This window comes from Artemia sp. Qi Xiang Cuo, chromosome 9 (assembly GCF_049724085.1).
Source record: "Artemia sp. Qi Xiang Cuo chromosome 9, ASM4972408v1, whole genome shotgun sequence".
Classification (NCBI taxonomy): domain Eukaryota; kingdom Metazoa; phylum Arthropoda; class Branchiopoda; order Anostraca; family Artemiidae; genus Artemia; species Artemia sp. Qi Xiang Cuo.
Window position 1 is genome coordinate 19,938,921 of NC_142802.1, and position 17,274 is coordinate 19,956,194.

Consider the following 17,274-nt stretch of genomic DNA (forward strand, 5'->3'; position numbering starts at 1 on the left):
GTATCCCCTCTAGACAAAGAGGGAGAATTAAGAAAACACTTATCATTATTTAAATTGATTACCGTTTCTATAGCAAATATAAGGCCTTGAGATATTGTCTCTGTGGGAATGTATGGAAACCCATCACCATACTTTCCCGCTCGTATTGCAATCTCATGGCGCAGTCGCTTGAATAGGTTTTCAAAAATAAGTCCAATTAACGAGCCAGCCAACTCTACTCTTTTATTACCAATTCTGTCACAATCATAAATAAAACTTGGATCTAGTTGGGCTTTAATGATTCGTCGCACCATCATACCTATAAGAAAAGTACTGTGTGTATTTAGCTGTTGAAAAGTGAAAGAACAAAACATCAATATCTTATAGATACTATTTAAAAAAGTACAGAAAAAAGTCGACTAGTGTTAGTTTATTATCTATACGGTACTATATTTTATACACACTTACTTCGTATACTATATATATAGTAATATTATATAGTATATATGGAATACTACATATACATATAGTATACAAAGCATATACATATGCATTCGAAACATGTGCCGGAGGATATTTTTGAATATAAGCTGGCAACAAGAGAGTCAGTAGCTCTGAAATCCGCAGTAGAACGGGCCAGGCTCTCATCACTGCTCAAAGGAAGAAAAAGTAGACACATTAGGACATGTACTCCGTATGAAGAGGCGATCTAAAGTAGGGAGACGACAAAAAGCCGGCTTCGTAGTAGGCAAAAAGCCTGCGAACTCTTCGTTTAGCAAAGTAAATGTCAGAATTGTGATAGCTTCAGTTAGTTAGTTCTCTTCGATTAGCTTCAACTTTCAGAATTGTGAGATATCATACACCGAGTACCTGGAGCAAACCTCCAAGCCAACATTTGTTTGTCTCGTTAAACACTTAGGTAACGTTAGGCATTTTTTTTTACTTATAGCAAGAGAAATTAAGATGTGTTTGTTTTTACGACTTCAAAAATTTATGTAAGTTGAAAAGATATTCTCTTTTAAATAGTCCAAAGCACCGAGTGAATGGCAAGTAAAAGTGACGATAACAAGCGTGCAAGGGTCGAAGGCCCAAACAAGCTAAGTGAGGCAAAAAACGCCAGCGAAGCGAGCCTTTTTTTGGTTGGTAATAATAATTAAAGGAAAAAGAAAGAGATAAGATAAGATATTTATTTTTAAAAATGACTATCACAAGCCCCGAATGGCTGAATTCATATTTCGGAGTCATAAAAAAAATCCTAAAATACTATAATAACTAAAAAACTGGCTAAACAATGCCAAAAACAACAATATCAGAAAGTCAAAGTCATTCATCAGTAAATAAAAGCGTCAAATGTAAGAAAGTTAAAAATGTAAAAACTAAAACAAAACCAAAAAAAAAGATTGAGATAAAAATAGAGTTAAAAAGGTTAAAAGAGAACATAATAAACAAGGTGGAGGGAACACAAGAACCAAACGGACACAAACTTGGGTATCACCAGTACCAGTACCAAAAAAAACTAGTGGATTATTTGATCAGTAATGAAGGGGACACAGGTTTGTTCATACCTGGACATTAAGCAACGGATGGGGGACAAGATAGGGACGGGTTCAGAAACAGTACGTGGCAGGCACTGTCTGGATGGGGAGTGGCTTTTGGGGAAAATGTTTTCCGTGCAAGGGTTTATTATTGCATTTTTTTTTTTTTGCAAAACGGAGGCAGAGCGTTCCTCTCCTGTACTCAGGAGTTTCCAGCTTGGCCTTTTTTAGAAGGAGTAAATATGGTACCATAGCTTCTTTAAAAATATTCTTAAGGCTCTTTTTTGAATAGATTATTTTTTTACCGATTCATCACGGGAGATGCCAGGATGCAAAACTGGACAAGCATATTCAAAATGCGGGCGGACGAAGGAAGTATAGATCCTTAAAGAATGGGATGGGGTGACGTTAAATTTATTCAAGAGCTTAAGGAGAGGGCTAGTGCCTTTTTAATAGTCGAAAGTGATTGGAGGGCAACTAACCCCCATTTCACGCCCACCTTTTCCCCAAACGCATTCAATCGAAATTTAAGATAGTCATTTTGTTGAAGTAGTTGAAAGTTCTGGAAACTAGGTCTTTGACGAAGACACCCCCCCCTCCCACAGTCCTCAGGGCAAGGGTTGTAGGTTATGCCCTGGGGGGGGGGGTCTATAGAAAGCGTTGTCGTAGAAACTTCAAAAAGGGCTCATTCGATTGGAAATTGAAATGACTAGTGCCTTTTTTAATAGCCAAAGTGATAGGAGGGCAACTAACACCCCTTCCATGCCCACTATTTCCCCAAAGGTCCGGAAGTTATATCTTTGAGTTGGACACTCCTCTCACAGTCTTCTGGGCAAGGGTTGTAAGTTTCATTTTTTTTTTTCAGCAGTTTTTAACAGCATACACCATTTTAAAAACATGGACACAAATAGTAGTGTTTAATTTTGTTTCATGCCTCCTCTAGTTGACCTGAAATAGAAAACTTGATACCATTTGCAAAAAAAAATCTGTTTACTTTCTTTGATAGCTTGGATACACTTACATTATTTTGATTTGGTTAAATTTTAAGAGCAGAAGAAGCCAAGAAGGTTTTGAACACAATACCCTCAGTCAATGCTGCTGAGATGTCTTATTGAGAATTGGTATTAACACAGTGCATTTTGATTTAGTCTTAGGGCACCATTTAGTTTTTAAACATAACAGCAAATGAGAGGGTGGCGGCGTTGGAGGAAGATTAGTTGCCCTCTAATCACTTTCGACTATTAAAAAGGGCATTATTGCTTTGAATTTCAGATCGAATGACCCTTTTTTGAAGTTTCTGCGACAATGCTTTCGATAAAAATCTTGGTTGTAAGTTGTGTCCCCAGGGCATACCTCACAACAGGGCCCTTGCCCTGAGGGCTGTGGGGGAGTGTTCTCCTCAAAAACATAATTTCTATCTGGAAATCAACTACGCTGAACAAAATGGCTATCTCAAAATTTTGATTGGATGTGTTTGGGGGAATGGTGGGCGTGGAAGGGGTTTTAGGTACCTTCCAATTGCTTTCGACAATTGAAAAGGGCACTAGCCATCCAATTTCCAATCGAATAAGCTCTTTCGAAGTTTCTACGACAAATCCTTCGATACGAAGTACCCTGGTATGAAAAAAAAAAAAAATAAATAATACATTGTGCCAACATCGTTCTTTACTTCTTTCTTTACATCGTTCTGCGATTGCACTGCTGTAACGCTGTCTGTTTGAAAATCAGTGCTGCATTCAGTGGTTTGGCACGATACGTGTGTAGAACAAAAATTTTCTAAAAGTGAATACGAGTAAAGAAAATTATTTGTAACTATTCAACGGTTTTTGATAAAAATCAAACAATTTTTTTAAGATATTCATAACTTTGACACTCTTCTTTTTAAAACTTTTGCTCTGCTCCTACAAAGATGTCAAAGAATTAGGGTTAAAGACCGAAAAGAATTAGGAAAGCCATAAAGGCATTACCTAGGTAGATCGCTCTAGCACGAAAATTATCATTTTCAGCAGGAATGTGGGACAGGATCATCCTGCAAGCCTCCAAACCTCTTTCTTCATTGCTCCTCTCTTGGATACCAGACATTTTTAATTTCTCTACCTAAAAATCTAATATAATATCCTTTTAATTTAAGAGTTAAATATAGTATTAAAAAACAAATATATATATATATATATATATATATATATATATATATATATATATATATATATATATATATATATATATATATATATATATATGAAAAAAAAAAATAATTACAAATATAAAGAGAGAAAGAGAGAGAGAGAACATAAAGAAAAAAAGGAGAGCAAAAATGGAGTTTTTAAAGGCCAAATGAAAAAACTGAAAAAACAGAACAAAGCCAATATTTCGAGGGGACAAACACCTATCTTCTTCAACGCGAAACGAAAAATTATAATCAATTCGAGTGAATGTGAAAAAAAAACAATGAAAAAAATTAAAAGATGAATAAAAATCAATGAAAGCCAAAAATTGTAAGTTGAATTCCAATACCTAACAACAATAAAAGTGAGCCATTCCCCAATATCCGTGATTTGCAAAGAAATTCAAAATTGAACCGACATTGACGGATACTAGCAAATAACTGAGAAATAAAAGAAAAACATTCATTCACTCAAACCAAAGCAAAGCAGCATTGAATGAGTTGGAGAGCTATGTCATCTGACTCCTGATTTTAATAGTTGCGTTCCTCGCAGACACTCTTTGAGACTTAAGGGGTTGTTGACGCTTCTGATTAAGTGATTGGGAAAGTGTTACAAGGTTTATATCTGAGACTATTAAAGTATCGGCTTCTCTTTTGAGAAAACCAAAATACGACTCATTTATTCTTAAATATCCTGAATCCCTATTCAAAGCTAGACCGAAATGTTGACATTTATAAATTTCAACAGCTTCTCTGTAGTACTGAACAATACCTTTGTCATGCAAAATTAGGCTAGCTTGATTCCCTGGACAAATTTTTCTGTGGGATCAGTAGCTAATTGTTCATGTGTTAGAATCATTTAAAATTTCTCTGACTTTTCTGTCGTAATCATCTGAATCTAATACAACAACATTATTGCCTTTATCGTCTTTCATAGTAATAATCCTGGAATGATCTTTATGTAGTGCGCGTAAGACTAACTATGCATTTTTACTATTTTTTTTTTTTTAATTTGGATTATTAACAGAAGGCGAATCCAACAAGGTTTCAACAAAATGTGCTCTAACCTCAGCAATCTCTCCAATCTCCGCAGGAGAGTCATGAATGCCCCCTGTGTTCGCGATAATTTCACTATAAGGTATTTTCGAAGGGGCTATCGAAAATTTCAATCATTTTGACAAAACCTGAATTAAAAACATAAAAAAGAAAAGAAAGAAAGAAAGAGAGAGAGAGAGAGAGAGAGAGAGAGAGAGAGAGAGAGAGAGAGAGAGAGAGAGAGAGAGAGAGACAGAGAGAGAGAGAGAGAGAGAGAGATAGACAGAGAGAGAGAGAGAGAGAGAGAAAGAGAGAGCAAAAAATAACAAAAACATGTTTTCTTTTTTACTTACTGACGGGCTTCCTTTTGAGAACCGATACGAGTGGTTCCTCTGGCATCCAATAAATCCAAATAATCATCCAAACGAGCACCATGGAACATCACCTGACTATCTCCAGACATCTTCAAACAATCATGGTCGGTTCCGACAGCAAATTTAATTTTTTCTTTTTCTTCGAAGCCATACGCTTTAAATAATATGGCCTAAAACATATATTATAGCTCAACAAAGAGATGTGATACTGTAGAAAAAACTATGCCCAATTTTTCTTTAAAGAAAAGCACAGCGGAAGCCTCGTAAAAGAAAAAAAATACATATACAAAAGGTTCAGGAGAATGCGAGTACGCAGAAGGGGAGCCTTCGGATTACCTACAGCCCCTCATGAAATCTCAATGTTTTTTTTCATATTTTCCTGTCATTTCTTGCTTGTTCTGAAGGAAAGATAACCAAACAGTTATACACGCTGAAAAAGCATTCAAAGAATCAAAACCATATGTGGTGCTAATCCTTAATCATGACCGGCCTTCAACTGTTCAAACTGCTTTATTTAATCCACTTAATACAACAAAGACATTATCATACGCTGAAGGTTATATTTGGGTAAGTCCAATTTTGTCATTATCCTCTTTTTATCCTTGGATTCAAAATAGTAACAATCTGTGAGGGATTTTAAATTCTACATCGCACGTCTTCGACTAAAATCCGGGGGTTTATATTGATGAAATTTATCATTCAAGTACCATGCACAATCTGTTTGTAAAATTTTGTCACATGACGTGAGTACAATGAGAAAACTTAAATCATTGTCCCCTCTATTTGTTAGGCCTTCTTTATTTCCCCCTAATCCAATCATATACACAGTACTATAGTAGCGTCTGCCTCGATGCATTTTCTTCCATTCTATCACATGTACGGATTCTACAAAACAATGCTGTTCAGTTGATCTACAACCCTAAAATTCGGTACGGAATGCCAAAGAGTAAGTAAGGACGCTGACCGCTTCTGGATTAAGAAACAGTATAAATAGAATGTTTTGTTTATTTTTAGGCTACAACATGGCACAAATCTTTCTTATTTTGATATTTCACAATCAAAATCTGAGATCTTCAGTCCCTGATCATGGCACCAGATCTTCTATAATGATTAACACTCAACCAATTATCCACTCCAAAAAAAGGTAATGGATAAACTAATAGATTATGACCTCTCTCGGAATGCACAGAATATTATAAAGTTTTTTAACTTGTTGTGCTATAAGGTTTGTGGTAACGATCAGTATATAAGTTGTAAGGTTTTATCCTTAAATGATCAACGTGGTTTCGAAATGACAAAAAGGGATTTAGGAAAACCCCTAGACAGCATTGTGATCGGACTCTACAGATCTTATGGTCATCAACATGACGCTTTTGACAAGAGATTTGTTTTGAAGAGCACGTTTTGAACGACTAAGGACCATAAATTTAGTTTATAATACAATTGGCTTTAAATTATTGGGAACATACCATAGATTAATAGACCCAACACTTGTTACCAAATCTTCAATCAATGAAGGCAGACGGCCTGTCCACTGCTATTGAATGGTTTAGAATCTAAAACATAGTCTAAACTTTAGACTATTCTCCTTAACACTCCGTAACCATGTAAAGGTACACCCTCATTCAATATATGTTCGTCGCGATACCAATACACGAATTTGTTCAATCATTTTTGGTTTTTTCCTCAGCAATCAAAATGTGTGTACCTTTTCATAATATTTCTCTTTTTTAATTTCTACTAAAAATGTTTTTAATTTTATCAGGACAGCAATTTTTTCCTAGTGTCTTTATTCTAAATTTAAAATAAAAATCTAAATAAAACAATCGAAATAAAAAAATGTATATCAAATAAAATAGATCAAAGAAAATTAATAACAAATGATAAGATAAAATATAAATTTTTGCCAACAATAAAAAAAAATTGAATATCCGATAAATTAATAGAAATCAACCTAGGATGAAAAGAATTGTGTTAATAATACTGATATCGTAGATGAAGGAACAGCTCAGATAGAAAAAGATGTAAAACCCCCTGCGAATTTTTTTTTTAGTAAACCCCCCTGCGAAAAAAACTCCTGGGTACGGCCTTGCTGCAGTTCAATGGGTTTCTCAGTACTCACCACTGAAATGATGTTGCTAGGATGAGGATATCTCAGTACATGTCACTGGAATACTATTGCTAGCCTTCCAGTATCCAAAAATGTTACAATATACGACTGGGAAGATGTTGGTAACATAAGGATTTCTAAGGCATACATACCACTGGAATAGGTGTTCCGAAGAGTGGAATATCCAAATAATATTTGCCTTCGATGCATGCCACAGTTATATTCTTAAGTCTGTTAGAAGTATGAACAGAAGTCTGTTAGAAGTATGATCCTGAAAGGATCGAAAGGAATTACATGTAAAGTCTGTTAGAAGTATGAACATTACATATAATTCCTTTCGGTCCTTTCAGGACAAGCATTCGATTAGCGACTAGTTGCTCTTGCATTATTACAGTCTGAAACAAATTTTGAAATAAATAATAGCGTTTAGGAAAACCCCTAAACAGTATTGTGATTGGACTCTACAGATCTTATGGTCACCAACATGACGCTTTTGACAAGAGATTTGTTTTGAAAAGCACGTTTTGAACGACTAAGGACAATAAATTTAGTTTACAATACAATTGGCTTTAAACCATTGGAAACATACCATAGATTAACAGAGCCAACACTTGTTATCAAATCTTCAATCAATGAAGGCAGACGGCCTGCCCTCTGCTATTGAATGGTTTAGAATCTAAAACATAGTCTAAACTTTAGACTATTCTCCTTAACACTCCGTAACCATGTAAAGGTACACCCTCATTCAATATATGTTCGTCGCGATACCAATACACGAATTTGTTCAATCATTTTTGGTTTTTTCCTCAGCAATCAAAATGTGTGTACCTTTTCATAATATTTCTCTTTTTTAATTTCTACTAAAAATGTTTTTAATTTTATCAGGACAGCAATTTTTTCCTAGTGTCTTTATTCTAAATTTAAAATAAAAATCTAAATAAAACAATCGAAATAAAAAAATGTATATCAAATAAAATAGATCAAAGAAAATTAATAACATAATGATAAGATAAAATATAAATTTTTGCCAACAATAAAAAAAAAAATGAATATCCGGTAAATTAATAGAAATCAACCTTGGATGAAAAGAATTGTGTTAATAATACTGATATCGTAAATGAAGGAACAGCTCAGATAGAAAAAGATGTACAACCCCCTGCGAATTTTTTTTTAGTAAACCCCCCTGCGAAAAAAACTCCTGGGTACGGCCTTGCTGCAGTTCAATGGGTTTCTCAGTACTCACCACTGAAATGATGTTGCTAGGATGAGGATATCTCAGTACATGTCACTGGAATACTATTGCTAGCCTTCCAGTATCCAAAAATGTTACAATATACGACTGGGAAGATGTTGGTAACATAAGGATTTCTAAGGCATACATACCACTGGAATAGGTGTTCCGAAGAGTGGAATATCCAAATAATATTTGCCTTCGATGCCTGCCACAGTTATATTCTTAAGTCTGTTAGAAGTATGAACAGAAGTCTGTTAGAAGTATGATCCTGAAAGGATCGAAAGGAATTACATGTAAAGTCTGTTAGAAGTATGAACATTACATGTAATTCCTTTCGATCCTTTCAGGACAAGCATTCGATTAGCGACTAGTTGCTCTTGCATTATTACAGTCTGAAACAAATTTTGAAATAAATAATAGCGTTGAATAATATCGTTTAGGAAAACCCCTAAACAGCATTGTGATCGGACTCTACAGATCTTATGGTCACCAACATGACGCTTTTGACAAGAGATTTGTTTTGAAAAGCACGTTTTGAACGACTAAGGACCATAAATTTAGTTTACAATACAATTGGCATTAAATTATTGGAAACATACCATAGATTAACAGAGCCAACACTTGTTATCAAATCTTCAATCAATGAAGGCAGACGGCCTGTCCACTGCTATTGAATGGTTTAGAATCTAAACCATAGTCTAAACTTTAGACTATTCTCCTTAACACTCCGTAACCATGTAAAGGTACACCCTCATTCAATATATGTTCGTCGCGATACCAATACACGAATTTGTTCAATCATTTTTGGTTTTTTCCTCAGCAATCAAAATGTGTGTACCTTTTCATAATATTTCTCTTTTTTAATTTCTACTAAAAATGTTCTTAGTTTGATCAGGACAACAATTTTTTCCTAGTGTCTTTATTCAAAATTTAAAATAAAAATCTAATGAAAATCTAAATAAAATAATCTAAATAAAAAAATGTATATCAAACAAAATAGATTAAAGAAAATTAATAACATAATGATAAGATAAAATATAAATTCTTGCCAACAATAAAAAAAAAATTGAATATCCGATTAATTAATAGACATCAACCTTGGATGAAAAGAATCGTGTTAATAATACTGATATCGTAAATTAAAGAATAGAATAAAGAATAAGTTAAAGAATAGAATAGAAACTAAGTAAGTATGCAGAAAAAACAGTTAAATGAGAAACTAATCAGACAAATCAAATTATTCAACTACACAAGGACATTCTTCGCCCTTAGCATTATTAAAAAATTATTTCCCACATGATGCAAAGTGACTTTGAAAACTTAAAACGCAAATAAATTAAATAATGTTTCAGGAGGGAGGTAGCTGCCAACCACCCTTGACCACTAGCTTTTTAAGATAGGACCACATATAAGTCAAATATTGGTGACAACCAATGAACTGGCTGTATCTATTACTGAATATATTTTATGGGAGTCATGAGCTCACACTTGTCTTTGAGAGTGGGGTCGCAGGTTTGCAAATAATCTTTCTACTTTTAACATTCCATGCTCCCTTCTTTTAAAAATAAGGACAACGTTGGTAAATCTTGACCAAAGCAGAGTTACGTTATGCATCCGTTCATAGGCAGCGCAATAGCGCTTCCTAAGTTAAGAGCAAAGTGGGCACATTTTAGGCCAGCGCGTGTCGTACAGAAGGAGTTGTACGAACTTCAAAAAGAGCTCATTAGATTGGAAATTGAGAGGGCTAGTGGTCTTTTTAATACTCAAAAGTGATTTGAGGGCAACCATCCCCCCCCCCCTCACATACCAATCATTTCCCAAAAACATCCAATCAAAATTTTGAAGTAGCCATTTTGTTCAGCGTAGTTAAAAGGTCCGGAAAGTATTTCTTTGAGGATGACACCCCCACCAACACAGCCCTTAGGGCAAGAGTTATAAGCTATGCCCTGGGGGCATATAAGGTTTTTTATAGAAAGGAGGTCGTATAAGTTTCGGAGGGGGCTCATCGGATTGGTACTCAGAAGTTCCAGTGCCCTTTTTAAGAGTCAAAATTATCCAAGGGTGGCTATCCCCCCACCCACGTCCATCATTTACAGAAACACATCAACCAAAAATTTTTCGAGCCATTTTGTTCAGCGTCGTCGGAAGGTTTAGTAAATGTGTATTTGAAGATGACACTCCCCCCCCCCTCCCAGAGCCCTCAGGGTACGGGTTGTAAGTTATGTCCCGTGGATATATAAGGCTTAAATGGAAAGTATGCTAGTATAAAGTTCGGGGGGGGGGGGTCGCGGGGTTTTTAATCTGAAATTCTAGTGCCCTTTTAAGAGTTAAAATTATCGGAGGGTAGATAGCCCCTTCCCACCCACACTTCGTATTTTCCCGAAATATATCTGATAGAAATTTTGAGATAGCCCATTTGTTCTTATAGAAACTTCAAAAAGGGCTCATTCAATTGAAAATTGAAAGGGCATATGCCATCTTTAATAACCAAAAGTGAATGAAGGACGACCTGCCCCCTCCGACTCATCATTTCCGCACACTTCCAATCAAAATTTCGAGATAGCTATTTTGCTTGACGTAGTTTAAAGATCCGGAAATTACGTCTTTGAGGATGAGAATTCCCCTCCCCCCAAGCCCTCAGGCCAAGGGTGGCCATATAGACTTCAAAAGAAGCTCATTGGATTGGAAACAGGAACTGGATAGGGACACTTGTTCCTTAGTAAGGAACAAGTGTCCTTACTAAGAGTCGAAATTATCAGAGGGCAGCTATCCCTCCATCCACTTCATATTTTCCCCAAATGCATCCGATAGAAATTTTGAGACAGCCATTTGTTCAAAAATAGCCCAAAGATCCCAGAAAAAGACCTTTAAGCTTGACACAACCCCCAGACTCTAAGGGTAAGGGTTGTAAGTTATGCCCCAGGGGCATGTAAGGTTTTTATGCAAGGGGTGGTCTTGTGAACTTTAGAGGAGGCTCATTTGATTGGAAATGTATAGTCCTAGTTCCCTTTTAAGAGTTAAGCGTGATGGAGGAAAAATAGCCACCCTCCCCTCCCTGACATCCTCTCCTGACACCACCAAGAGTTCAACGAAGAGCAGCCAAAATGGTCGAAGGGCTCAAACAAATGCCATACAAAGAGCGTTTCCGTCACTTGAAACTTCCTACTCTTGCATACAGGAGGAAACGTGGTGACATGATAAAGACCCAAAAAATTATTTCCAAAAATGTTCTCCCTCGTCTCCTTACCCCTCCCCCAGATTGTTTTGTGACTAGAGTTTTTTCCCAAAAGATATTCAAGAAATGCTCCTTAGTCTAAGAAAGAATCCATTTTTCAGCCAATAAGTAATAAACAGATGGAATCTACCCTCTCAAGATGCAGTGGCTGTTGATTCAACAGGTACATCCCAGAAAAATCTGGACAAAGAATGGGTACAGCAAGAGTTTCTGTACGACTGGGAAGCTGCTGAGTCCTCAACCAAAATTTAGTCCTCAACATCAAACCCATTGAAGTCATAACGGAGCATTACAAGGATGAAAATCGTTAATTTCTCTCCAATCTACAATTTAAGGTAATTTAAGGTATAGGTTAGATAATTTAGATTAAATCATTTTTAATTGGTTCTTATTTTCCCCTCTAATTGATGCCCAATTAAATGATTAGAATATAGATTAGATTAGAAAATAGAATATAGATTAGAATATAATGTTAGATTAGAAAATAGGTTAGATATTATGGATTAGATAATTTTTTAGCAGTTCTTATTTTCCTCACAAATAGATTCTCAATTAAACTAGTGATTTCAAATTATCTCTACAGCTGAAACTGTGAGTTTCCAGTTTAGTCCTGATCTCAACTTAACCAAAAAGTTTTATCCGCTTTTGGTTAAGCTGATATAGCTTAACTGTGTACCTAATTTTAGGTACACATTTGACCGACTGTATATCAAACAATAAACTTATGGAAAATGTAATTTGATCCTACTTTCTAGGGGCCAATCTGAAAAAAAGGCTTAGATGGCTAGGCTAGTTTTTGGCCATCCATCTGGGTTCAAACAAAAAGCAGGTCTTGTCAAAGTAGCTTGTACAAGGTCGAATGGTGGTGGAAGATATCACAAGAAAAGATTTAAAGGAAAATGGAACTTCATGAGAGGGTCTAAAGAGTGAATCTTTGAACAGATCGGAGGACGAGGAGTACGTGCAGCTGTGCTGCCCTCAGTTGGCATGATGCTGGAGTCATTTGTCAGTAGGAGTAGCAGTAATGGTTTTAAAATACATATTTATCTTAAGAAAACAAATATAAAAGAGTACAATTGCATACAATACTACCTTCTCACTTCCATTGACTATGAAATATCCACCAGGATCATAATAGCATTCACCTTTTTGTGCCAGCTCAGAAAATGTCTTCTGGTGAAGGTTGCACCGCTCACTTCGTAACATGATCGGCAATTGACCAATAACAACATTTCTTCGAAATTCTTTCTGCAATAAGAGGGAAACTATAAAGAGTTTTACGGGAATAAATATACATGCGGAAAGAGACTTAATTTGCAAAACTAGATGAGAAAATCTAAACTATAGTAAAACGAAGGAAAATACAACTGCAGAATCCTCTACTTCATAAATGCTACAGTAAACCCATAGACGCATCCAGGAATCCGAGAAAAGGTATATAACACAAATATTGGTCTCGTGAACCGGTAGGTGGAGGAGGGGGGAGGGGGAGTGTATAAAATTTTAGTGTCATCTTTTTTTTACTTTACTTTGTCAGAAAAGCAATGCAAATGACCTGAAAAAAGCCTTGTACCAAATTAAGAGATTAGAGACCATGCAAAAAAACATCCTAAAGCTTTTTTTTACAAACATGAAAAAAGTTAAAAAGATTAAGCGCTTTATTTTTCTATTGAGCAACAAAATCCTATATTTTTATGTTTTCAGTAAAGCAGTAGCAGGTATGAACGAAGTTCCAAAACTTGCAGAAGCAGAATTCGACAGAATTCCAAAAGCTGCCAAAACTTTAGCAGCACAGCTTGTGTTTTTACAGCTTTTTCCTTTGAGCAAAAAGTGTTTTTATATGTAAAAATGGTATTTTCAGACAAAACCTGCCAACAAATTTTGAAAACTGCTAAGTAGCATTCCTACTTTGCTACCCCACTTTTTCTATGATGGGGCACTAGCTTAGAATATTCTTACAAAATAAAGAAACATCATTCGTCAGTTTATTTGCACAATTTTTATAGATATATGTTGCATAAGCTGAGAAGCAATAATTGTTGTTTCTATTTTAAAAACAACAAATTTCAATTTTACTCTTACCTCCACCAGAAAAAAAAGTTTTTATTAATTTTTGCTCGTTTTTATTATTTGGAAAATACACAATAAACCTGGCGGTTAGGTAATATTACAAAATAGTGTACCAGGGGTTTTGCTAAAATTTAGCATTAAACATAAGCTTTACTTTTGACTTCATTGAAACTTTCCAACGAATATATATTGAGTTGACCCTTGCACAAGAATTATGTAAGGTTAATACACAAAAATTCCAAGGTATTAGCTGCATATTAGCAGCAAAATCTCTCTGAGAAATGACAAAACGCAGGAAATAAGACTATATTATATACTACATTGATCATATGTAACGATTAAACCAATATTCTTTCTTCTATTTTGCATCATATTCAACTGAATTAATCGGATAGCTATTAGTCAACTATATAACTCAAACTTAAAATCCTTCAACGCTTCATTATTTTTGCTACAGCTCACGGTTAAACTTTAATTGTTGTGGATGATTACCACCAATCCTTTACTAAGGAAAATAATTATACATCAACCTATGTCCCTAAAACAAGTTTTGTTTGTTATCGATTGATATGTACAGTAAAGTTCTAGATTATGGCTCCTCAGAAGAAAACATCTTGATAAAATAAAAGTGGAACCATTAGATTCCTTATTTTATACCCTTATTCTGAATATCGTATTCGCATTTCTAACATTACCCCCCCCCCCTCTGTCTGTTCCATAATAATATATTTCTTCATTGTTTTTCATCTCGAGATATGTCACCTAACAGATAGCTCAAGTCTTGGCTTGATGAAATCCACTTTGCCTGTGATTTCAATGGAATTATTGAATTGAACGTCACTTAGAAATTATTTGAAATGTGGATAGCAATGGAAGAAAACATGATCATCAGATTAATAGGAACATGCTACGTATTATAAAGTAAGGATTTCACTGTTTTCGTGCTTTCTTTTAGTTTTGTATTATCCTAGGGCTATATATTGGACCATCAGGAATGAGGATGGGGCGCATTGTGAGGAAAACAAATATGATATTTGAAGAGAGCATAAAACAATGAATCTAATGGCACAATTCTTATTTTATTAAGACATTTTCTACTGAGAAGCTTGTAATCTAGAATGTTACCAATATGTACTGAAACCCAAACGTTTGATTTCATACTTTTGTTTAAAAAAAAAGCAATGATCCAGATTTTCGATCCATGTATCACTTGTACACTAAGCAAGCTCAGTAACATAAACTAGAATATCAGGTAGTGCTGCCTCAACTGGCACTAAATTTTATTAGAGTCCTTTCTATACAACACTTATTTTCAGGAATATTATTTTATATAGCTGTTAATTTTAACAATTCCATCAAATAACATATTTCTTAAGAGTATCTAAAGCTCTCCATTCATAAAACACCCCCAAACGTGGTACCTTTTGTCAGCACAAGGCAAGTAAACGTGCTATTGTCAGTGCCAGTTTACAAAAGTGTATAAGAGCCAACATTAGCTTTCATATGAACCCTAAGTCGTCTCACTACACCTTTGCGAAAATAGCGAGTGTTAGTTCCTTCTGAAACTCCCATCTGGAACCTCATCTACGTACCCCATCACGTTTACATCTATTACAGCTATTTACCTTGTAAACAACGATCTAAAGACAATCCAACCAGTGTTCTTGTCTTCTCTACTAAGATGACCCGAAAACAGACTATTTTTACACACTGACAACACTTTATACAACACTTAGCCCTGGTGATATGAACCCTAATTATTAATAGCACATAGATGTAAACACAAGCTTCAGAATGAGCCCTATGATTTTCCAGTAGCCTGATAGCACCAAGGGAAACTAAAAGAAAGGGAGATCCACCAGTACTATTCATGCAAAATACAAATTTCTCTGTTTTTCAAGGTGGGGGATAGTTAGCATGTAGTCAAGGGCTTTTGACAATGACAATTTTGTTTTATTTTAACTTTTAAATTAAATTTTATTATAAATTAAATTATTTATTTTAAATAAAATTTGAGGAGTTTCAGGTTTTTTTTAAATTCTCGAAAATTTGTCTTCATAATTAAAAATTACTGTTGTGTAAAACACATTTAATAGTCACATTTTCCAGATTAGTATTAATCAAGAATTTTTTCAATATAGCTTCTTTGAAATCGTGCTTTGAAAATTTCAATTAGCATGGAGCATGGTTTACTCTTAATGTCATATTTAGCATTACAGCATTACTCTTAACTGCTGCAGCAATCATAGGATACTGGGTTTTCATTAATTGTGATTTCAATGTTTCCTATTGTGATTTCCAGACATGCCTTTAATATTTCCTAGCCTTCTCTACTTTGAAAATACCACCAAAATTTGCCATTTTTGATACAATATGACATTCTACTCTGGTGCTATAAGACAAACTTATAAAATCACACAGGTAAGAGCAATAGCTTTTAAATGAATCATTAAAAGTCTTTCCTCCAGTACTGGTTAGCACTGGCATAAAAAAAAGAGACACCACTACTGCAAAAGAAAAAGATAAGAAGAAAGAAAAGCGACATTCTTTGTTTTTTAAGATGGGGGCGGGGCTGTAAAGAAAATGGTCAATGGTTTTCGACAATGGCGATTGGGCTTCCAAAAACTTCAAAATTTTGTTTTCTCAATTACAAAATACTAAAATACAAAAAACACTTGAATCTAAAGCAATAGATTCAAGTGAATTAAGCAACTTTGAGTAATCTATTCAAAGTTAATAATAATATATAAAGTTAAATAATGTACATAGTTAACAATTTGAATAATCTATCAAAAACAATACTTGCCTTTAAAGAATTCCCTTGTCCCTTAGTGTATTCAATGTCCGCAACAATGTCCCCTGCATAGGTAAGGTTTCTTAATCTTGCTTGTTGAGGGTACATTTCAACTGATACTCCAATGTCATTAAAACATGTATCCCGAGCATGTTTGGGATTCATAACCCGAACATCCACAAATTTTAAATTGCATTGCCAATTTGCATTGCTCTGGGAATAGACAGTGGAATTGGCAGCCACAATATTTTTCATTTCTTCATTAACAAACTGATTAAATGAAGATATATGGTTTACAAATATTCCCTTTGTTTCAACAAAGGCATTCACTAGCTTCCATTTATCCTAAAAAAGAAAGTAGGATTACATTGCTTAGACAACATGATGCAGTAATCTTTGGTCATCCTTGCTGACAAAGGTGTTGTGAAAGCCCCACTTTTGTTGTCAATAATTGAATCTTTTAAATGGTATAAACGTTTTAGTTCTTTAAAATAAAAGTGATACCAGATCCCATAGACAGTCTTGAAAAAGGCTCTTTCTACTTGAAACAAACTTTATTCTCTATTTTATAACTGAATCAAATTTTTATAATATACCATGCAAACAAGCTAATGCTGTGCAACTCTGACTAAAAACATAAAACTTATATAAATCTTGGTTGTTATTCCTGAAAAGCAAAATATACAAACTAAGGCAACAGCAGCCTAATTTGGCTCCTTACAAAATTCCTTTGTCAATCACCAA

At 34.8% G+C, this 17,274-nt stretch overlaps 1 protein-coding gene across 1 annotated transcript in view; it reads right to left on the reverse strand.

The window, feature by feature from the left end:
• Nucleotides 1–208: 208 nt before the first annotated feature.
• LOC148948418 (uncharacterized) overlaps nt 209–17,274 on the reverse strand; it is a 49,934-nt gene continuing 32,868 nt past the window's right edge. The window contains exons 2-6 of the mRNA XM_089094351.1: nt 16,543–16,875; nt 12,759–12,914; nt 5,067–5,257; nt 3,482–3,619; nt 209–298 (exon numbers count right to left, since the gene is read on the reverse strand). Coding sequence (XP_088950477.1) covers nt 3,568–3,619; nt 5,067–5,257; nt 12,759–12,914; nt 16,543–16,875 — 732 coding nt within the window. The 3' untranslated portion in view covers nt 209–298; nt 3,482–3,567. The remainder of the gene's footprint in view (nt 299–3,481; nt 3,620–5,066; nt 5,258–12,758; nt 12,915–16,542; nt 16,876–17,274) is intronic.